This window comes from Podarcis filfolensis (assembly GCF_964270895.1).
Source record: "Podarcis filfolensis genome assembly, chromosome: 3".
Taxonomy (NCBI): Eukaryota; Metazoa; Chordata; class Lepidosauria; order Squamata; family Lacertidae; genus Podarcis; species Podarcis filfolensis.
Window position 1 is genome coordinate 69390374 of NC_139606.1, and position 19707 is coordinate 69410080.

Genomic DNA, 19707 nt, shown 5'->3' on the forward strand with positions numbered 1-19707 from the left:
TACAAAAATAATGTAATTTTGAGGGTAATGACAGTTTTTATTGGAAAGTGCAGCTGCAAATTCTACCCCAACCCTTTCCAACATATGAATAATCTTTGTGTGGGGCAGAAAGAGTATCAATTTGCTTCCTTATTCTTTTTGAGCCTGTTCTATGTGTAAGCAGCTGTGCAACAACCCTTACTGTGGGGATGTTCAGCTGCTTAAATAATTACAGGGGGATTGTTTCCCCATGGAGTTTTGCTTTTCTTTTCTGTGTCCCTGCTTGTTTCCTCATCTTTTGGTCCTGTCTCGAATTCAGCAGCAAGCAAGACAAGTGTATACTTCCAACTGAGCCATCAGTGTTACATTGAGGATGCCTTGAAAATAAGTGAATTGCTTTGAACACTAAAATTAAAGCAAGCTCCATATACCAACTTTCCAGTATGGTCAGATTTTGAAGCCATACTCTTTAGATAGAATGGAAGGAAGCTAAAGAATACTGCTTTCATTCCTATCTGAAGAGGGTTCATGTTTGAAAGAATAACAAATCTTTTGAGATCATACTAATTTCGTCTACTTGCCCAGAATAAGTGTTGTTTTATGCTATTTATGTCTTAAGATGTTCTTGATTATCTCTTTTTTTGGGGGGGACAGGAGTGATTATGAAGAAATGCCACTTCAGAACGGCCAAGCCATCAGAGCCAAATTCAAGGAAGAATCGGACAGTGATTAAGTTTTCAGAGAAGTTTTCAGAGAAGTGACCTGCTCTATGAGAACAAAAGCAATTTTGACACTCTTCCCCACCCCCACCCCCCTGAAAATCTTTTTCCTGAGTCTACTGTTAACTGATCATAGACTTCTGTGGAAGGATTTCCTGTTTCTCCCTTTCTGTTTACAAACCAAAAACTGAAGTGGGAGAGGGCGGAGAATATAATTTTTAGGGAAGAGTTATTTTGTAAACTCAAAGTGTACCCTACCCTCTTTTTAGAAAACAGTTGTGATGGGATGCCTCCAGACCAGATTGTTTGGGGAGCTTGTTGTGCACTGTCACAGCTAATACTTTGATTTCCTCATAGTTACTATTTACTTGGAATATAGTATTGAGATGCTTATTTTTTACTCCCAAATAATTTTATTTTGACATTTGCAAACCGTGTTTGCAGAGAAGGGGAGAGAGGAAATGCCCCAGCTCCCAACGTCATTCAATCCCAAACTTACTCTGATTAGAATCTGCTTGGCACTTCCAACACCTTGAGAAACCTCAATTTCTGTTTTCCCATTTCAGGGGTTGAAAGGTGGTGGGTAGGAATTGCAATTGTGATTCAGCACTGTACGTGACTTGAATTAAATGAAGGAGTTTTTTCAGTTATCTGATTTTGTGATTGCGATTAAGCACACCAGTTCAGCTTCTTCTGAGACCGACATAATTCTATATAATTGTATTGGAAGAGCAAAGTAATTTGAGAAAGAAGGTGTTCTAAGGCTGCTTTATCTTAAAACAACAGTCACATTCGGTGCACCTGAGCGTCTTCTGCCTGTGTAAATGATGACTGAATGCCGCTTGCTGCTGTTAATTAAGAGGGAACAATATATAATTTCAACACACATTCCCTTAAATTCTGTAAATGTTTTTCCACTCCCCCCGAATAAGGGTGTTTTAAATAGTTTGGTATTTCATAACCAGTAGTATAGAAACACACATTATGTGTTGGATGTGAACCTAGGTGGGCTCTTGGAGATATTTGGGTAGGAAATTCTCTTCATTTAACTGAGCACGATCCAAAATGGTGGTTGATCCATTTTGTTGAACCAACTGTATAAACCGGCAAGGTAAATTGGAGCCTTCAAATTACAGAGAAGTCTTCAGATTTCAGAGTTCTGTAATAATTGTTGGAACGTGACGGTATGTTATGACCATGTGGAGGCCACTTGAAACAGCCTTTGTACGATGCCTGCCACATATGCGGAAGACAATGGCTAACATGGAATGAATCATCCTCATTGCATGCATACAATGGGACCAAGCCACTATACACATTGCAGCAATGGTGTGGTGAAGCCTCTGTGTTGTGGTTGTGATGTGTGTACTGGACTGTAGTTGGTTCAATGAAAGGTATGATCTGAGCCATTTTGTGTTATGTTTTACGATAGGCATTTCTCTTAGCTCATCTTCAGACACACCTAAAATGGCAGCTTTCGTGTGTTCCATTCTTACCCTTGCTGGAAATGTGCACTACTGAAGTTGATACAGTTTAGCAGAATGGTGCTTCCAATCACAGTTTATTGAGAAATGCCTCTTTATTCTCCCACCCTGGTAGTTTTGGTTCTGAATGGATTTATTAAAATAGTATGACGGGAAAATCGTGGATAGCCCTCCTACCTCACAGAAGCTGTCAGTATTTTCATGTGCTTTTTCAAGCCCATGTTCCTGCCTATAAATAACTCCAGTAGGTTCCTTTTGCAGAAACACTTTGTTATATCACTGACCAAAACAAAAATGACCAATATGCAAGGACTGAAGACCCTTTTTGAGTTGAATGTAAAAGTTCAGTGCATTTCTGCTGGTCACACTTGAATTGCTATTTGCATCTCTTGCTTGGCAAACCTTGTTGTAACATAATTCAAGCTGCAGAAACAGTCTACAGGTAACTTGCATCTTATGCAGGGGTCGCGTTCCTGGCCATCGCGGTTATAAGCAAAATTGTGTAAAGCCCCAAAAGACCCCTAGCAAGCCATTCAGCAACCATTTTTAAAATCACTGTACTTAACTGGTGAGGGACGAATGCGGTTCTTCGTCTTCTGCATCCTTTCCCTTGCTGGATGCTGCTGCAGATGATACGAAGACCCCGGGGAGTTGACTGGTAGCCAGAAGAAGTGCTTGGCTGTGGTTCAGATCCAGAGGTGGGTTGCCTGGGCACATCTGCTGTTGCTAGTTTCTTTGTAAGGAACACGGTGATTGATAGGTGCTGCTGTTGTCTCTTGGGCTCGTCAAACATTTCCTTGCATGGTCTCAGAATGTCTGTATTCCCACAGATGATCTTGAGGATGTATTCCATGGAGGGATCAGATCATAAGCGTAGAAAAGTTGAGAAAATTTCTGTAGGCTCCAACTTGCTGACCCATGCTCTCCATCATCATCCTCGCATACTGAACTTGAGCTGACCAGTTCCTTTAGCAATTCAGCAGTCAATACCTGTTTGGCCCTCAGTTAACTCTGCAGTCTGAAGTTTCTCCACACCCTTTAGTTGTCTCTCCAAACCCCTCCACAAGTCTCTCTGGCCACCTCTGATCACCCTCTATGCCTAAACACTCTTACGAAGGCTGCTGGCTCTTTCTCCTTGCTGTCATGCCCCCTCTTTCCCCCTTGCATACCATTTTCTTATTTTCCCCCTGTGCCTGCCATTTTTGCACCACTTTTGGGCAACGTGCATAATGCTGAGAGTGTGCCTGTTAAATAAGCGTCAGATGCGAGTTACCTGTAGTTACCTGTTCATTCTGCTGTTACTGTTTTCTAGGAAAATAGGCTGGGATAATAAGAACCTTGTGCATTAGTGGAAAGGACTTTCCTCTGTGGGTATATGAGAGAGTTGATGTGTGTGTGAGAGGGGGGGACTTTCTCAGTATTGGCTCTTCAGTATGTGCAAGGAGTTACTCTGGGAAAGGGTTAGTACTTGCAAAAAAACAAAAAAACAGCGCTTTGAATCCTGGCCATAGACAAGTATATGGTGATTGATACCTCAAGGCTACGAATAAACTGACCCAGTTTGCACATCATACTGAGCCAAACCATGGCTTAGTGCATACATACAGCCTCCTGAGGAGATCCCATTTGCTTTGCTACCCCCATCATTTTGCTGCTGCTGCTGAACTAAGCCATGGTTTGCCTTACTGCATATTCTGAACCATGACCTCTGGGTTGAACAACACGATAAGGCAAACCATGGCTTAGCTCAGCAGCAAAATGAGCCGTGACAAGCAAAGCAGCTGTGATCCCCATTCTGGGAGCTTGCTGGTCCTAAACCACGGTTTGGCTTAGTGTGACATGTGAATTTACGGCACTGTGAAGGATTTGTTTGGCTGTTTTTGCAAGTAAATATCTACACTGAAATTAAAGCTATGAAAGAGTGTCATGCACTTTGCATATCAAAAGTACAAGACATAATATTAGTATAATCATCTAAATGTAATAGTTTGCTTTTGCTAGGTTTCTGATAAACCATTTCAGATGTTTTGTTCTGTGGCAATCAGCAAGTTAGAGTGCTAATATGTATTTAGTAAAATGTTGTTGTTCTTAACAGCAAATTAAAACCAAGGCATGGAGTATATTCTATGGATAATATCCAATGTTAGTCATACTCAGAATAGACCCATTTGAATCAATGGATTTCAGTAACTTGTTCATTGATTTCAGTGGATCTGAGTATGACTTTGCCTAAAATACTTTGTAAAACTTGGGAAACTAGATGTGTATTTTTCCTAATATTTTATATTGCTTGATATTGACCCCTAGTAATCATGTGAAAAAATTGTACTACTTGTCTTTTGATGTATATATTCTTTTAAATTATTGTTGGTTTCTCTTCTACATTTTAAATACCTAGGGTGATATTCAATTAATGAGTCCTGTCAGCCCTGTGTGAGGACTTCTGCTTGCAGAACAGTATTCAGGGGGACAAGAGGGGGGGGCGGTCATTACAAAGTCTGAATGCTTGCCCTTACAGAATGATCACTCAATTTTACTTAAGTTCCCAAGTTACCTTTTTCCTTAATTCTGGAGAAAATAAATGAATTCCTGAGTTAATTTCTTAATTAAATGTCCCTGAAGTTCATTGAACTTTAGGAATTGAAGGCTACTATTGCATTTGTCTCCACTAATCTCACTCATCTGACGAGTCCCAGGAACAAGCATTCAGCTGTGTTTCCCATTACAATTTTTAGTGCCATTTGTTCTTTTGTCACATCGCAACTTGTTTAAAATGCTCAGTGTTAAACACCTAGAACACTTAAAGTTGTCATATTGCAAACTGGGGAAAACACAAGGTAGTAGTAGAGACTATTTTCAGGTTTATTAATTGGAATTCTTTTGCACAGATATGATAATTGAGCACGGTATGTTGTATTTTTATTTTTTGCTAAGGGGTTCCCTATGAATAGGAGAGTCGCTGGGAAAGCTGTTGTTTTCCTTTTAGCAGGGCTTCATAGGCTCTGTTCCATGGACCACAAGCTTCATTCAGGTAGTCTGCAGTGGGTCTGTAAAAATGCAGTTTAAAAGCATCCAGCAATGTAGTACTGCACGTTACAATTGCTACAAGCAGAAAAACCATTTAGAGGTCTGCCAAAAACCTCAGCAATTTTCAAGTGGTCCATGGGGGAAAACATTTGGGAATCACTGCCCTGCCGCTGGATGAGGGAGCTGTTAATGAAAGTGCCTTTGGATATGGTGTTTAGTTGGCTTCCACAAGGATCAGTTGCCAAGCAATTTTGCTTCAGCTGGGCTTTTGAGTGAGTATGAGCTAGATTCCCTCATCAAATAAAATAATTCCCAGTGGACAACTGCAGCAGTAATTCTTCTACAGTGGGAGAACATCGCCCACTACAAAGCATATTTTGTTTCATTGTGGGTTTTCTTTTTTAAAAAAAATGCGTCCCATCTTTTTTGTTGGCAGAAGTTGCTGCTTTTGAAATGGCTTCTGTAGTGTGTGTAAAAAGGCTTGCTGATGCCCACTGTTGGTGAAAAACATCTCTAAAGAAAATATGAGCATTGCCCTCCGTGCCCCACATATGGTGTAGCCTCCCCAAAAGTGCTTGTAGTTTTCGCCTACTTTGTCTTTGCCCTTGTTTAACATGGATCACTTTTGCCTTAGCAGTTGTGATTGTCAGTTGCAGCGCTGTTTAGGTAAATATGCAGTTTGTACACACTGGCTTTTATGGTTAAAATTTCGATGTGCCAGTAAAGCTAAGAGGCGGTAATGTAACTAGGACTGTGTTCAACGTTCAGACAAGCTATAATCTTGTGTTTTGTCTGCTGCACCCTTCAGTTTCCGCCTTCAGGGAAAGTAGCCTGTAGTGTTCTCAAATTTTTAAATAGAAACTAGTGATTTTGGTGGTGGGATTCCCTGCTGCTGCTTTAGCATCTTTCCACCCACCCACCACTTCTTTCTTCCTGGCTTAGTCACATAAGTGATCATCTACCAGCCAGAGATAGTGAAGGAGGAAGATGCTATACTGTCTTGTAGCCAATCAGATGTGGCTGTGTTATAATATCGCTGAGGTTGAGGGGCGGCAAGTTTAAACAAGCAAAGATTTCTACAGATTACACCAAAAAAAGCACTGACAAAAGGGTCACGGAAAACAATTTTTTTCTGAGTAATCTTGGCTCAGCCATAAGTGTAAACCCAGTAGAATCATGCCTAAGAACAAGAAATCTGTGTTTATATAAAGGTACATTGAAAGAAGTTTGTTTAGCAAGAAATTTGCAGCCTGATCCTGTGCGTGCTTACTCAGAAGCAAGTCCAAGTTGGTTCGATCAGACTTACTCCCACATGAGGTACAAAGCCTTACTTACAATGAGAGTTACTTCTAAATGGTGCCCAAGGCCATTACTGCATTTAAATGATGTAGTCACATCTGTTGCATTTTTAGCCATATGTTCCAATTGTGCCAGTAATTGATATGAAAAGCGCCTTATGCTACTGTACAACTGAACTCAACATTTGTAAATAGATGTAAAATGAAATAAACCTCTAGAAAATATTTTCTACCAAAACATGGCTAGAACCTTTTCATAATATATGTTTACGTTAATGAAAAGTTGTAACTATAATTTTGCTTTTGGAAGGGTATGCATGGGGTACCTCAATGTGTCATCTTCATGCTTCAGGGTAGATGCTATTTGTTATTATGAGGCACTAGTAACATTGGTGATAACTTTCCCTGAGCAGGAATTTAAGAGTCAGTTTACTTTCAGTAAAATACTGGGCGCAGAGATGTTTTGGAGACTGTGCATAGTAAAATTACGTTCCAATCCAATGCATTCACAATAAAGTTTTATATAGAACCTTTGTGCCTATCTCAGTATTGTTCCTCCCCATACACAATCAATGGTGGCACGTTTATTTCCATGTGTGCATATGGAAATTCATTTGGTGGCATGTAATAGATAAGCTAAAACTGCTCTGGCTTCAGGATGAAAAAACTCTCAATTTCACTGACTTTTCATTGACCTGAATTTGATGGAAATAGATTTGAAATAGATTTGATGGAAATAGGGAAGTTTTTAACGTGTGATATTTTATTGTATTTTTGGTTTTTATGGAAGCCGCCCAGAGTGGCTGGGGAGGCCCAGCCAGATGGGCGGGGTATAAATAATAAATTATTATTATTATTATTATTATTATTATTATTATTATTATTATTATAAATGCATCTGAGGAAAACAAAATTGGTTGTCTATATTTGGAAAAAAAAGTGACATCAAATGATGACACAGCTCAAAATAATGACGTCTAACTCTAAATATCTTCAGGAAGCATGGTGGACAACCAGCCAAAATTCCAGGGGGACAAGCAGAAGCTCCTTGATGCTACTTGATGGAACTGAGGTATGAGCAGGCCCAGTACTGGAACCTCACTTGCATGCGCACCAAACTCTGCCAAGTGCTCAGGGACAATAAATGGGGGTGCACGCCCCCTTTCTCTTTCCCGGCGAAGATAATTGGCAAACAATCTTTCTTGAAGTGCATGCTGTTGAACTGCCACCAGCTTTGCAACTGGATGATAGATGCTGCAATTGTCGGGGTCCAGTCTCACCACTGCCTTTCCCCCAGAAACTGCCGCAGTGAGAGCACTGCCAATGAGCACGAGTTTATAAACAAAGAAACACGTTAGTTTGCCGATATGGATTTGCAGGGCCTATGTTGGCCCTGGAGTGGGGGTGGGGAGAATTCTCTCATCCACCTGCAAACACCTGTGTGCTTGAATTTTTCAGATAAGCTTGCTATTTTAATGGAGTAGCAGTATGTTTTGTTCTTAGGCTTTTAAATGCCCTGTGGTTTCAGAAACACTGGAGCACAATAAGGCCATAAATACTAAACAATTATTTTAGTAACATGCTATTTAACATTAGTCTGTCCTACTCAGTTTTCCCAGGGGTCCCAACTGAACAAATTATGTTTCTTTATACTGTATCACACAATTGTTCTCCTCCATCTAGTCTCAGCCAGAGGACTTTCCCAGCCCTGCCAACCCAAGAAGCACTGAATGAGTGATGCCAGAGATTGAAGCTACATGAAAAGCATGTACCTCTCCTACTGTGCTATGGTCCATTCACAAACGCTAGCAACAATCCCACTACTTGGAAACTGCAGTTCATGTTTTTGACCTCTTAATTATACAGACACTTAAGCAGAGTGCAGCCATACAGTCAAATTCACTTTACAGTAAAACAGCTCACTCATTCTGGAGTGTTCTGAAAAACACTTTGATGAAAAATATTGCATTCTGGCAATTCTTTGGGGTGTGTGGAATACTTATTATGTGGCTATTTTAAATAACATTTAGCCCAATTGGTTGGTACAAGTCTACCATCTCAATAAGAGATGATTAGGCTCTCAAATGTCAGTTCACTCCTTAAGTGACAGCTTCTGTGTACTAAGACACAGGGTCTTTATCCTACTTTGAGATCCCTGAGATGGAGCCTTGGATCTTTTACATTCAAAGGATGTGCCCTGTACTATGGCAAGCATGGATCAACATTCTGCTGCTTCTTGCCTCTGTTCTGTGAGGTGTGCTGGTCTCCCATTTTGAGAATGGGGTAAAATGAGGAGTACTTTCTCTACAATCAATTAACTTGGGGCCGCTCCTACTTATATGTTTGGTCAGGGAGCAAAGAACCATCTAAATTGATTTTTAAAAAGAATAAAACTCAATTTTACTTTAAAGAGAACTATGCACCTTGGAGCAATTAGCTGTTAGCCCCTCCATGCACCTAAAAGTTTTGGCTGCCATTAAAACTGGAGTTACTTTATATGGGAATGTTTAAAATACCTACAGTTGTCTAGTGTAAATAACTGGAGCATTGGTGGCTCTATTGGGAGTTTTAGGGTACCACAGAAGCCCCCAAAAGGACTAAGCAGCTGAGCAAGTGCTTAAGGAATAACTGCACCCCCATTATTTCACAATGATCCATTAGGGCCAAGGCATGTGAGGTTAGCCTCACACTTGCTTGTGGAATGTACAGCTTTTATGAATGCACATACACAAGTTCAGAACTTCAATAATTTAATAACAAACAAAAGCATTGTGTGAAATTAGTCTTATTCAAACCAGTTGCAATAAAGCTGAAGAAGTGCAGCATGTTTCAGGTTTTAGCACCTTGAGAAAAGAGTCCTTAAAGTGTTAAGACAGGGAGTGATTTGATATGGATAAGAGGTGATGTGTTTATGTAACAGCATAGAAATTGCTTCCCCATTTTCTCACTAGAAGAAGACAGAAGTTCTTTAAAAACAAAGTTGTTCATTGAATTCACAGTTTTAGTGGATATATGAAATGGAAGAGATGACACAAAGGCTGAAGAATTCCAAGGCAATCATATTGCGAGTCCAAAGGCACTGACGATACAGTACATAGTCTTGTTCTCCCATCTCACAGTGCAGGTTCCTACAAAAAGAGAAGTCAGTCAATCAGGGTGGCCATACTATATACAGAAGAACTACATCAGATCATAAAATTCATAGCTTTCAATTTAAAGAACACATAGAACAGATCTATTGCATCTTAAGCCACACTTGCTAAGTTTAAGCCTCAGCCAACTCCGTACCACATAGGCAACATCCCATAATTTGGAGCAGTGGAACCTAAAATTATTGAACCACATTACACCGATATTCAGTCACACTTTATTCTTCCACAGGAAGCATATATGTTGTTTCACTGGTGATGATAATTCTTCCAACTAAGTATCAGGAAGAACTTTCTGACAGAGCTGTTCGACAGTGTAATGGGCTCTCTTGGAAGATGGTGGACTCTCAATCCTTGGAGGTTTTAAAGCAGAGGTTGAATAGTCATCTGTCATGGATGCTTTAGCCGAGATTCCTGCATTGCAGGAGGTTGGAAGAGATAACTCTTCGGGGCCCCTTCCAACTCTACAATCCTTCAATTTTAAAGCAGAGATGCTCTATTAGCTACCCTAGGGAAATAAGGGAATAAGGCACTTCTAACAAGAACAACCTGCCCCATGGTCACTTGTAACTTCTAGTATTATAAGTTTATTACCACAGAATAGGTGTGTGTGGATTTTTCTCTTCCGGAGTCACACAAATATCTTGTGAAACATTTCAATGGAGAAACTAAGACAAAGAATTAAAACATTCTTGTTACCATCAGCAGAGTTGTCCCAGAAGCAAGAGCTTGCAGTATGAAGTCCAGCACCATTCTTTTGCATAATCACACATGTCACTGTAAATTGAAGATATAGTATTGTTAGAAAATGGAATGTTTCCATGGCATAAGCTACACGGTTACATCCACATCTGTTTTTAGCCTTAAATGGCTATGTAAACATCTCTTATCTTAAATTGCCCCCTCACCTGCAATTTCCATTTTAGAGTTTAATTTTCGGTTTTACTCAAAACCATTTGTCAAAACAATAATACAATGAGCACAGAAACCCATTCACTTACCAACATATTTGAAAGGTTTCCCCAGCTTTGTGAGATGACTCAGAATTTGCTCTACAACACTTGTAGTCCACTGATTCACTTTGCTGTGCAGATATGCATTGCCACCTATTGTTCCTTCTATGGCCTGCAAACAAAGAGAGGTTCAAATTACCACCAGGCTGCTAAGGAATTTTTAATTTTTTTAAAAAGCATGCATTGATTTCAAAAGCTAGAATAAATATGTCAATGTTTTTTCCAAGCAACACAGATCACACCATCAAACACAGATCACACCATCAAACAGGAAGGAAAACCCAGAACCAACTAACAGCCATACTGAGAAGCAATGATCACTGAAATGCTAGCTTGAGCTGCCATCTGTGAGGTGGTGGATCAATCTCAAGAGTTTCAAACACACAAAGACCTCCCCACACCTTTGCAAGAATGATTTGGGCAGGTAACCAACAATATGGCACCTCATATTTATTCTGAGGCTACCGCAGTCCTAATGACAGTGGAGCAGACACACCTCTCTGCCAGTGGGAGATCATGTCCACTGTGAAGGCCATGCACGTAAAAAGCTCTGTGGGCAGTAACTGAACTGTTCGTGTTCTGGGAGTGCTGCAGGGGTGGGATTGAGGCAACCTAGGATCCAAGCAGTGTGCCAACCTGCTACATGAGGGGTGCCTCATGGTGAGCTGCAGTGCCACCAGTGATGGTGTTCAGGTGAGCACAGGCACCTGTTACTGTTCATCTCTTTTGAGTTGTGTTTGACAGATTGTAAGCATGGAGGCAAGGACTGTGTTGCTTTTCGGTCTTTCCCCAGTACCTAAAAAATATTAGGAACTTTATAAACAACATTTAATGTATCACCAGAAACGCATAGAGGAAGAAAGACATCTTCCACTTCTGAAGCTACAGAGGGAGTGACAATGAGATCTTGCAACAAGAGGCTGAACAGCCCAAATCAATACCCTCTGTAATAAATGGGTGTCTGGCTTACTCAGTCTTATCCTGCGGTTGTAGGCATAGATTTCACACTCTGTAAAGCATTAGTGCCAAGACTGAGAACAAGGGAGTGGCTGTTCAATGGATGTCACTAAATTGTGGTCCTTTCATGCTTTTTCCTGCAGATTCTATATTTGCAAACATTACTGTAGCAGAGTGTACTAGCATCTAATAGCCCTATTATTTTAAATTGTTTTTAATGTTTTTAATGCTGTAACCTGCCTTGGGGCTTTAGGGTGAAAAGTGAGTAATAAACACCTGCACCAGCACCAGCACCACCACAAAACATGCAAGGGAGGCATGCAGGTTTTTTACACAGATGAGTTGTACATACTTGATAAGTTACCAATCATATATTTACTTAACAAAGAATGGCATGTACAACATATTTAGCTTGTGCTCCTAAGCCTTCACTAATCGCCAGGAAGGTTGCCACAACAGAGGATTAGCAAACAAGACACTGGTACCCAGGTAACACATAACTAGAGTAAATTTGCTCTAAATCTACTAACTATATTAATTCTATAGCTGCAAGTCACCAAAAGATTATTCCTGAAGTTGGAGTCTAATGAAATAGAACAGTCCACTACATTTAAGCCAAGGGACATGCATTAAATACTGATGTCACCACTGTGATTCAAGTGGATTTAACTAGCTTGCAGATTAGGCCAGAAGTCAGTTCATATTACAAGACAAAGTCTTAAATTTGATATGCTTAATCATTTAAAAAGTGAGGTAAAAACCTTTACGAATGCAATTCTATGAGGATATCAAAATAGGATTGTTACTTCTATATAGGCTGGCTGGGATTAAAAGTATGACATAAGGCCAACGAGCCTCTACTCCTCTTCCCACTGCAGCTCTTGATACTCCCAGAAAAATCATCCCTGCAGATCAGGAATCACCTCGAGTGGAATTCAACATAGCATGAGGGACTATAAAGTAAAGTTGAGGGAATGGGTTTTTCCCCTCGGAGAGACAATCTGCATATGCAGGAATGTTTTCTATGTATTCAAGAGATTCTGCAGATTCTGGTCCTCCCTCCCACCCCTTTCACTTGTGGAAACTGCCCTGCTTTGCCGCTTTCATACTTTTAAGACACTATATCACTAGCTGGAGAGGTGAATTGTTCACAAAACAGAGCCAGTGAGTCACAATCCCCTAGAAATGTTTCAAATGAAATAATATGTATCTGTATGTAATTGCACAAAATGTATACACCAATAACAAAATTATGAGCACACAGAGAGACACATATTTCGGAGCAAAATTTAAATAATTCACATTGCAATGTGTGTTAAGAGGCTGTTTACATAGCTCATTTTGCCACTTTAAATGTGGGGTTATAACACAAACTTAGGCATGTCTACTCAGAAGTACCACTGAGTTCAATGAGACCTATTCCTAGGTAAGTGTGAGTGATTGCAGCCTTACAATTCAGTACAATGTGTATTTTCCACAATGCAGCAGTGATATATTTATCTTTTTAAAGGGAGTTACGGGGTGCAGTGGAAATATAGCAGATGCTGTGCAATGAGAATATATTAATGGAAGATGTAGCATAAACACATCCTACCTCTTTTATAATGTTGCTTACTTCATCCACAATAAACGCAGTCTTGCAGGGGGAAAGAAGAGAAAAAGAAGCCAGAGATAACATTTAAACCAAGTAAGCAATTTGCAGTACTGACACAAAGGTAGTTTTAACAAACAGACTAAGGCTTCAAACATTAATCAGATTTGATTTATTTCCCTAAGCATCTAACGCCTTGTTTCTACTTCACCAGACATAGAATCCTGCCATCGCAAAGTGTGCCAAGTAATTCCTTAATGCTTATAACTGCAGCAAATGAACTTCTTAAGCAGTCACAAAAAATCATATGTTTAACCTCCCCTTCAAACACTTATAGAATAGAGGTGGCAGGCACATATAGTGGCCAGGGAACACATAAAAGGCCACAACTACTCCCCTTTTAGGGACACGGGTGGCGCTAAACCGCAGAGCCTCTTGGGCTTGCCAATCAGAAGGTTGGCGGTTCGAATCCCCGCGACAGGGTGAGCAGGTCCCTGCTCCTGCCCACCTAGCAGTTCAAAAGCACGTCAAAGTGCAAGTAGATAAATAGGTACTGCTCCGGCGGGAAGGTAAACGGCATTTCCGTGTGCTGCTCTGGTTTCAGCAGAAGCGGCTTAGTCCTGGAAGCTATACGCAGGCTCCCTCAGCCAGTAAAGCTAGATGAGCGCCGCAACCCCAGAGTCGGCCACGACTGGACCTAATGGTCAGGGGTCCCTTTACTCCCCTTTTACAATCTATTCATAACTATGTGGAGGCCTTTCTGGCACTCATGCATCAAGGCAACTCTTATCTTTCCCCCCTTTTTTCTTTTATATTTTTATTATCATATATAATAAACATTACTATATATGATAATAAAGGTTTTGAGGTGTCGGTGGTTTTTTGTTTTTCAATCCTGGTATATAAATTATATGAAATACTTGTTTATGACTAGCTGAGACACCGATCTCATCTGCAGACAGGAGTACATGAAGCTCCATCTCACCTTTGACCATGGGCCACGTTTACTACCTGATCACGATTAGGGTAAGGACATTCATTTGAACACTGAAATAATGTCTGAGGATCTCTTTTCTATAGCCACATAACCATGGATTTGATGGAACAGTAACCTCTGAATGCCAAAAGGAGACCCCGCCACACCCCAGATGAAACCTGCCAGTTTCCTTCTCCTCTCCTTTAAGAGGGGCAAATTCCCTTCCCTCTTCGATTTTGCGAAGTTTCTCTTAGGACAAGAACCTGGGCCATTAGACCAGATGGCAAGAGATTTATTTATTCGGCGTGCTGCACGCGCACCTCCCAAATGCGTGCCACGAAGAGATGCGCTTTCTGGCACAAGCCATACCTACCACGGGGGCAGCGGAGAGATGCAGCACCGTCGGCAGGAAAAGTTGCCCCGGGGCTTGTAAAGCAGCCTGGCGGCGGCATCTCTCCTCTCAGCCCAAGGGCTGGAAGCGGCGAGAGCGCCGGGGCTGGCAAGAGAGGAGGGCCAGGCGACCTTCCAGCAACGGGAACGTGGCCGACAATGGGCAAAGGGGCGGACCCCGCCATCGCCCACGGAGGTTCCCGCAGCTACGGAAGAAAGGGGCACGCCGTCCCTTCCCTCCACGGCCGCCCGCCCGCCAAGAGGAGGAGGAGGAGGAGGAGGAGGAGGAGGGACGCCGCTGTCCTTAGGAACCGTTACCTCCTCTGCAGACTGAAGCTCGTCCATCTTCTTCTTCTTCAGCAATCCAGCCTATCGTCTCCCACGCGGCGCATGCGCAACCGACTCTTCGCCGGTCGCAGACAGCAGCACTTTCTTTCTTTCTTTCTTTCTTTTCTGTCTCGCTCGAGCTGCGCAGCTGCGCAGTGCGCTCCTGTGCTTTCCCAACCAATCACCCGACGCTGGCAAATGTACCGGAAGCGTTGCTGAGCTACGCTCTCTCTTTATTCCCCCCGCCCCCGTCTCTCGCGCGCTTGCGCAATCAAGGGCGAGCGCGCGCGGTTTCCGTTGTTTAATAAGAGGTGTGGAAAATGCACCCCCATCGCCGTTTCTGGGGGTTTTTTGCGTGTGGTTCGCGCTGAGCTGAGGAGCCTGCGCTTTAGCGACCGTAGGGGAGGGAGGATTAGCACACATTCGTCGCTTATTTTACTTTCTTTAGAATACAGGGGTGGCTCCCCCTCCTCCAGAACTCCCCATCTTCCATGCTGGCTGGGCCTGCAGGTGCTTGAAGATGATACGTCGCCTCTTAATAGCCTTTTCTGCAGGCCCAATATATCCAGCTCCTCCAGTCTCGGAATTGTAGAGTGAGGAACCCAAAGGGACATCTAGTCTGACCCTCTGGAGTGCAGTCTTTGGCTCAGGGTTCCTCATCTCCGACGGTCACCCTCCTCTGGATGCCTTCTTCCTCTGGATGCCTTTGTCAGTAACCTTAAAATGAAGGGTGCAGAAGGGAGGTCTGACCAAAGTTAATTTATAGATAAATTTAAAAAAAAAATTAAATAGAAATCCTTAACAGAAATGGAAGCAGCCAGTGAAATGGTATAATGGGGAATAAAGAGACTGCTGCTGAGCAGTGAACTGAGGGGGAGGTCCCAAAGCCCTTATCCAGGGGTGTCCCCTGGAGACTTCAAGGTCAGTACCATGGAGGGGAGTCATTGCTTCCTGGCCAACAGTAACCAACACGTACCACTGAGATGTAGCAGCTCCCATGCCTCTGTTCTCCTGCAACATCCAGGGCTTTTTTTCAACCATAACTCACCGGACTCAGTTCCGGCACCTCTCAGGTGGGCACCATTGCCTTTATAAGAGAACAAGGGAGGCGTTCACGGTGAGTTCCAGCACCCCTTTTTCTAGAAAAACAACACTAGCAACATCCATTTGTAAATGTAAGGCCCTTGTCAACTCTTTCACTGCTTAGTACTGAAGGCTTTTTATCTGGCAGAATAGTGCACCACCTGACTGGCCACCACAGCAAAAAACAAAAACTGGATTTCAGGAGACACCATGTTAGAAGAGGCATTTTTTTTTTTTTAACAGAGGGAAGTGTCATCATGTAAAATGGGGCCTTGTGCAATAATGCGGCACTGTGGAGAACCTGCATGGTGTTGGATGCCAACTCTCATGATCACCCCAGGCAATACAGCCTATGAATTGAGAGTTACAGTTCAACAATATTTTGGGAGCTGCAAATTCCCAATTCAGAATCTTAAAAACAAAGCTTTCAACCCTTCAAAACTATTTCTCCAATATATATATATTAAATCACATTTATGCTTATCGATTAACAAATAACTAAAAGTTATACATAAAATTGGTTTTTTTCCTCCCTATCATGCTATCTTGGCAAAAGAGTTTGAAGCATTTCATTTGCCAGGATGCGTAGCTCACCCCCTCAGAGAGGGTAGATTACTATCTTGGCTTTGCTTCTCAAATGCTTCAACAGAAGTCTCCTCAAATGCTTCAAAAGAATTGCAATACTTCTCAAGAATCACAGGATAGATGACAGTTCTTAATCCCTCCCATTTACACTCCTATTATTATTAATTAAATTTGTGCATTTATGCATACTCTGCATTTATGCATTTACTCTGCCTGAATAATTTGCAGGTTTTATAACAGGGCACCCTCAACTGCTTTTCACAGATGACATTAAGCTTGCTTTTTTCTTCACTCTTACCTTCTTTCAGCCCTTTTAATTTCTTCCCTTTCCAACCCACAGCAGTTGGTGAGGGCAGTTTCTGCTCTTAGGCAACACTGTATTGCCAACATCTTCCAGAACTTAGTGCCTACCTAGCCCAAATTCTACAATGCAGGATTTAGTCAATGGCTGTGGAGAGATGCATACTCACTGTTAGGACACTGGAAGCTCCCTTCTCAGGTAATCTTTTATATATAGATAGATATAGATATTGCTGTTAATTGTTTTATTAAAAGCATACACATAAACAATCATAGTGCATATGTGCATGTTTTCCAAATAATTCAAATTCAGGATACAGTAAGCAAATTATACTCGTTACTATGGGTTTTCCTGATGTAAACATGGGGGAAGAAGTTTCCAAAAGGCTCTGTTGAAGCTCAGGTGGTCTTCCTCCTTCTGACAAAGGGAAGCCAATTGTCAACAAAATGGTCTGTCTGTGCCACTCTCTGTGGAACTCTGTCTTGGTGCATCAGTTTTTATGGTAGTGCAAGCTGCCATACTTTATTTAAGCTAGCTTTTCTTCATGCTGGCTGGGACTGATGGAAGTTGTAGATCAAAACATCTGGAAGATACCAGGTTGGCAAAGGCTCTCTTAGTGGAAGGGCATTTGCATGTCTCTCTCCCAGGTTAAAACTAGGTTCCCCAAATACAGACTTTGACTAGTACTTAACTTCCTGATCTTTACCACCCGTACCAGCAAAGTGCTTGAGGAGGAGGGGAACAGACTTGGAGATGTCTGAAACATTCCCCTCCTTCCACATCCTTCCAACATTCAAGCACTTCAGTAGCCTAGGTAAGACTGACGGCAATATCAGAGGCAAAATGTGAGGAACGAGAAGGTGGTGTGGGAAGCTAACCTTGCCTGTGGGCAAGATAAATCAATGAGTCAATGGCTATTGGTCATTACGACTTCCAGATTCAGAGGCAGTATGCTTCTTGTTGGTTGCTGTGGAAAACAGAATGTTTGGCTATGGTTATTACAGATGTTTCTACAATCAAACACAAAGAAACACATCCAAAACAGATAACAAAAAAAGCCGAGCTTGGCCTGGAATATGAATATTCTCTTTAAAAATGGAAAAGGTTTCTACACACATGAATATTTGGCTATTAAACTTCTGAAGCATATGTAATAAGATGAAATGGAACCTCCAATTCAGATATTTCTAGATTTGGGTTTGGATTGATTTGTACGTAATATTACCGTATTTCCTGCACCATAACACTCACTTTTTTCCTCCTAGAAAGTAAAGGGAAATGTCTGTGCGTGTTATGGAGGGAATGCCTACGGGTGGCATGCCTATGGATTTTCCTCCTCTAAAAACTATGTGTGTGTTATGGTCGGGTGCGTGTTACAGAGCGAAAAATACGGTACTTGAAAAATAGGTGAATAAAGCCTTCCCTTTGATAGCTTAAAAGCATTGGGGATTTTAAAATGTGCGTACTATTTATGCTGGTATTACTGCTACTGTATTTGTATTATTCATATTAACAATACCAGTGATATGTATTAATTATCATGCAGTCCACAGCCCCCTGAGATAGCTAAGCGGTCGGGGGGGATCTGTCATTTCTAGTAAATGCTCGCTCTGAATCTTGCGGAAGTTGAGGTTTGCAGTGTTGCACACATCTAACATAAGCGAGTGACACAGAGAGAAACCACCTGAAAGTATCATAATGGCCACTACTCTTCCTGTTAGCTTAGGGGTTTCATGTACACTTTAAGAAAAAAATTGTCTTTTCTCGCAGTGAACTGTTTCCTCCCAGACCACTAAGGCATTATTTAAAGACTCTCTTTGATAGCAGACTGCATTGGTGGCAGTTACTTCCAGTGCAGAGGGCTGTAGGATCATATGATGATGTGCACTGAAGTATTCTGTGTCAAACTTCAGTCCAGGAAGAAGGAAACGGAGAGAAAGAAGATATCATTTTTTCTTCAGTAAAACTAGCACCCTGCATTTCTTCTATGAAAGTAAAAGGTAAGTCAGTGTTTGCTAAAGGTAGGCATAAAAAAATGTTAAAATGTTTGCAAGGCAAGTGCCTTGCATTCCTCTCTTATTTGTGATTATTTGCTGTGTTTCATTCCCCTAGCAGATAGGACACATTGATCTTTAGGGGTTATTGAATTGGAAAACACCCTATCTCAAATTATTTTAGACATTTCTATTGCTTTAACATTCAAAAACTGGTGAATGCAAATAAATAAGTTCTATTATTGCTGTGTATCTGTTTCTCAAAGCTATGTAAATATGTAAAAGATGCCTCTGAATTTCTGCCATTAAAAGATGGAGATTTATTTCCTCGTGGTAGCATAGCATGGACTAATGTATTGTGCAACTTTTATTCCTTCCTCTGTACTGTATATTTAGCTCTCTTAACACTGCACACCCCAAACCTTATACTTTGAGTAACCCCGTTCATGTGTATGTGTCTATAGTAAGTAGCCTATTGTTCAACATTGTATCTTTTGGTGTGTCCAAGATAGGCAATTTTTCTGTGTTAAGCCCAATAAACATCTCAGAGAAGGATATATGACACTGGGATCTTTCATGAAGGCCCTGCTTTCTAAATGTTAAGTTTTTGGATTTGTAGTATGTCGTCTTATAATAAGCTGTGCATAGGATCAATGTGTGTAATGCATTCTGAACTTTTTATTGATCCTTTCAACAGCTTATTTATTATATAAAATCATACTACAACTATAATTCCAGTGACTTTACATTTAGGTGTAATTAGACAGAGACACAATTCCATCAGAGTTAGTCCTTCACCAACTTTTCATCTTATGTTGTGTGTGAATGTTTTGC

General features: G+C 41.3%; 3 protein-coding genes across 14 annotated transcripts in view; 2 read left to right on the forward strand and 1 right to left on the reverse strand.

Moving 5' to 3' along the window:
• Positions 1-7036, forward strand: part of TMEM181 (transmembrane protein 181) — a 29042-nt gene extending 22006 nt beyond the window's left edge. For 4 of the 5 annotated variants that reach the window (XM_083605820.1, XM_083605821.1, XM_083605823.1 and 1 more), the window contains one exon: positions 634-7036. In XM_083605820.1, the coding sequence (XP_083461946.1) occupies positions 634-712 (79 nt within the window). In that variant the 3' untranslated portion in view covers positions 713-7036. Of the gene's footprint in view, positions 1-214 lie in introns of all 5 variants that reach the window. The other variant, XR_014546166.1, reaches the window with a different exon arrangement.
• Positions 7037-9240: 2204 nt separating this feature from the next.
• On the reverse strand, positions 9241-15107 carry DYNLT1 (dynein light chain Tctex-type 1). The gene is made up of 5 exons (XM_083605829.1): positions 14902-15107; positions 13221-13262; positions 10658-10781; positions 10356-10433; positions 9241-9635 (listed from the first exon to the last, which is right to left on the reverse strand). The coding sequence occupies exons 1-5, from the start codon at positions 14926-14928 to the stop codon at positions 9565-9567; spliced, it is 342 nt and encodes a 113-aa protein (XP_083461955.1). The 5' UTR covers positions 14929-15107; the 3' UTR covers positions 9241-9564.
• Positions 15108-15436: 329 nt separating this feature from the next.
• SYTL3 (synaptotagmin like 3) overlaps positions 15437-19707 on the forward strand; it is a 32899-nt gene continuing 28628 nt past the window's right edge. For 2 of the 8 annotated variants that reach the window (XM_083605809.1, XM_083605810.1), the window contains exons 1-3: positions 15437-16027; positions 16919-17077; positions 18650-18879. The gene's annotated coding sequence lies outside the window, so the exon portion shown is untranslated. Of the gene's footprint in view, positions 16028-16918; positions 17078-18291; positions 18880-19707 lie in introns of those variants that run through there. The other 6 variants (XM_083605812.1, XM_083605814.1, XM_083605811.1 and 3 more) reach the window with 4 other exon arrangements.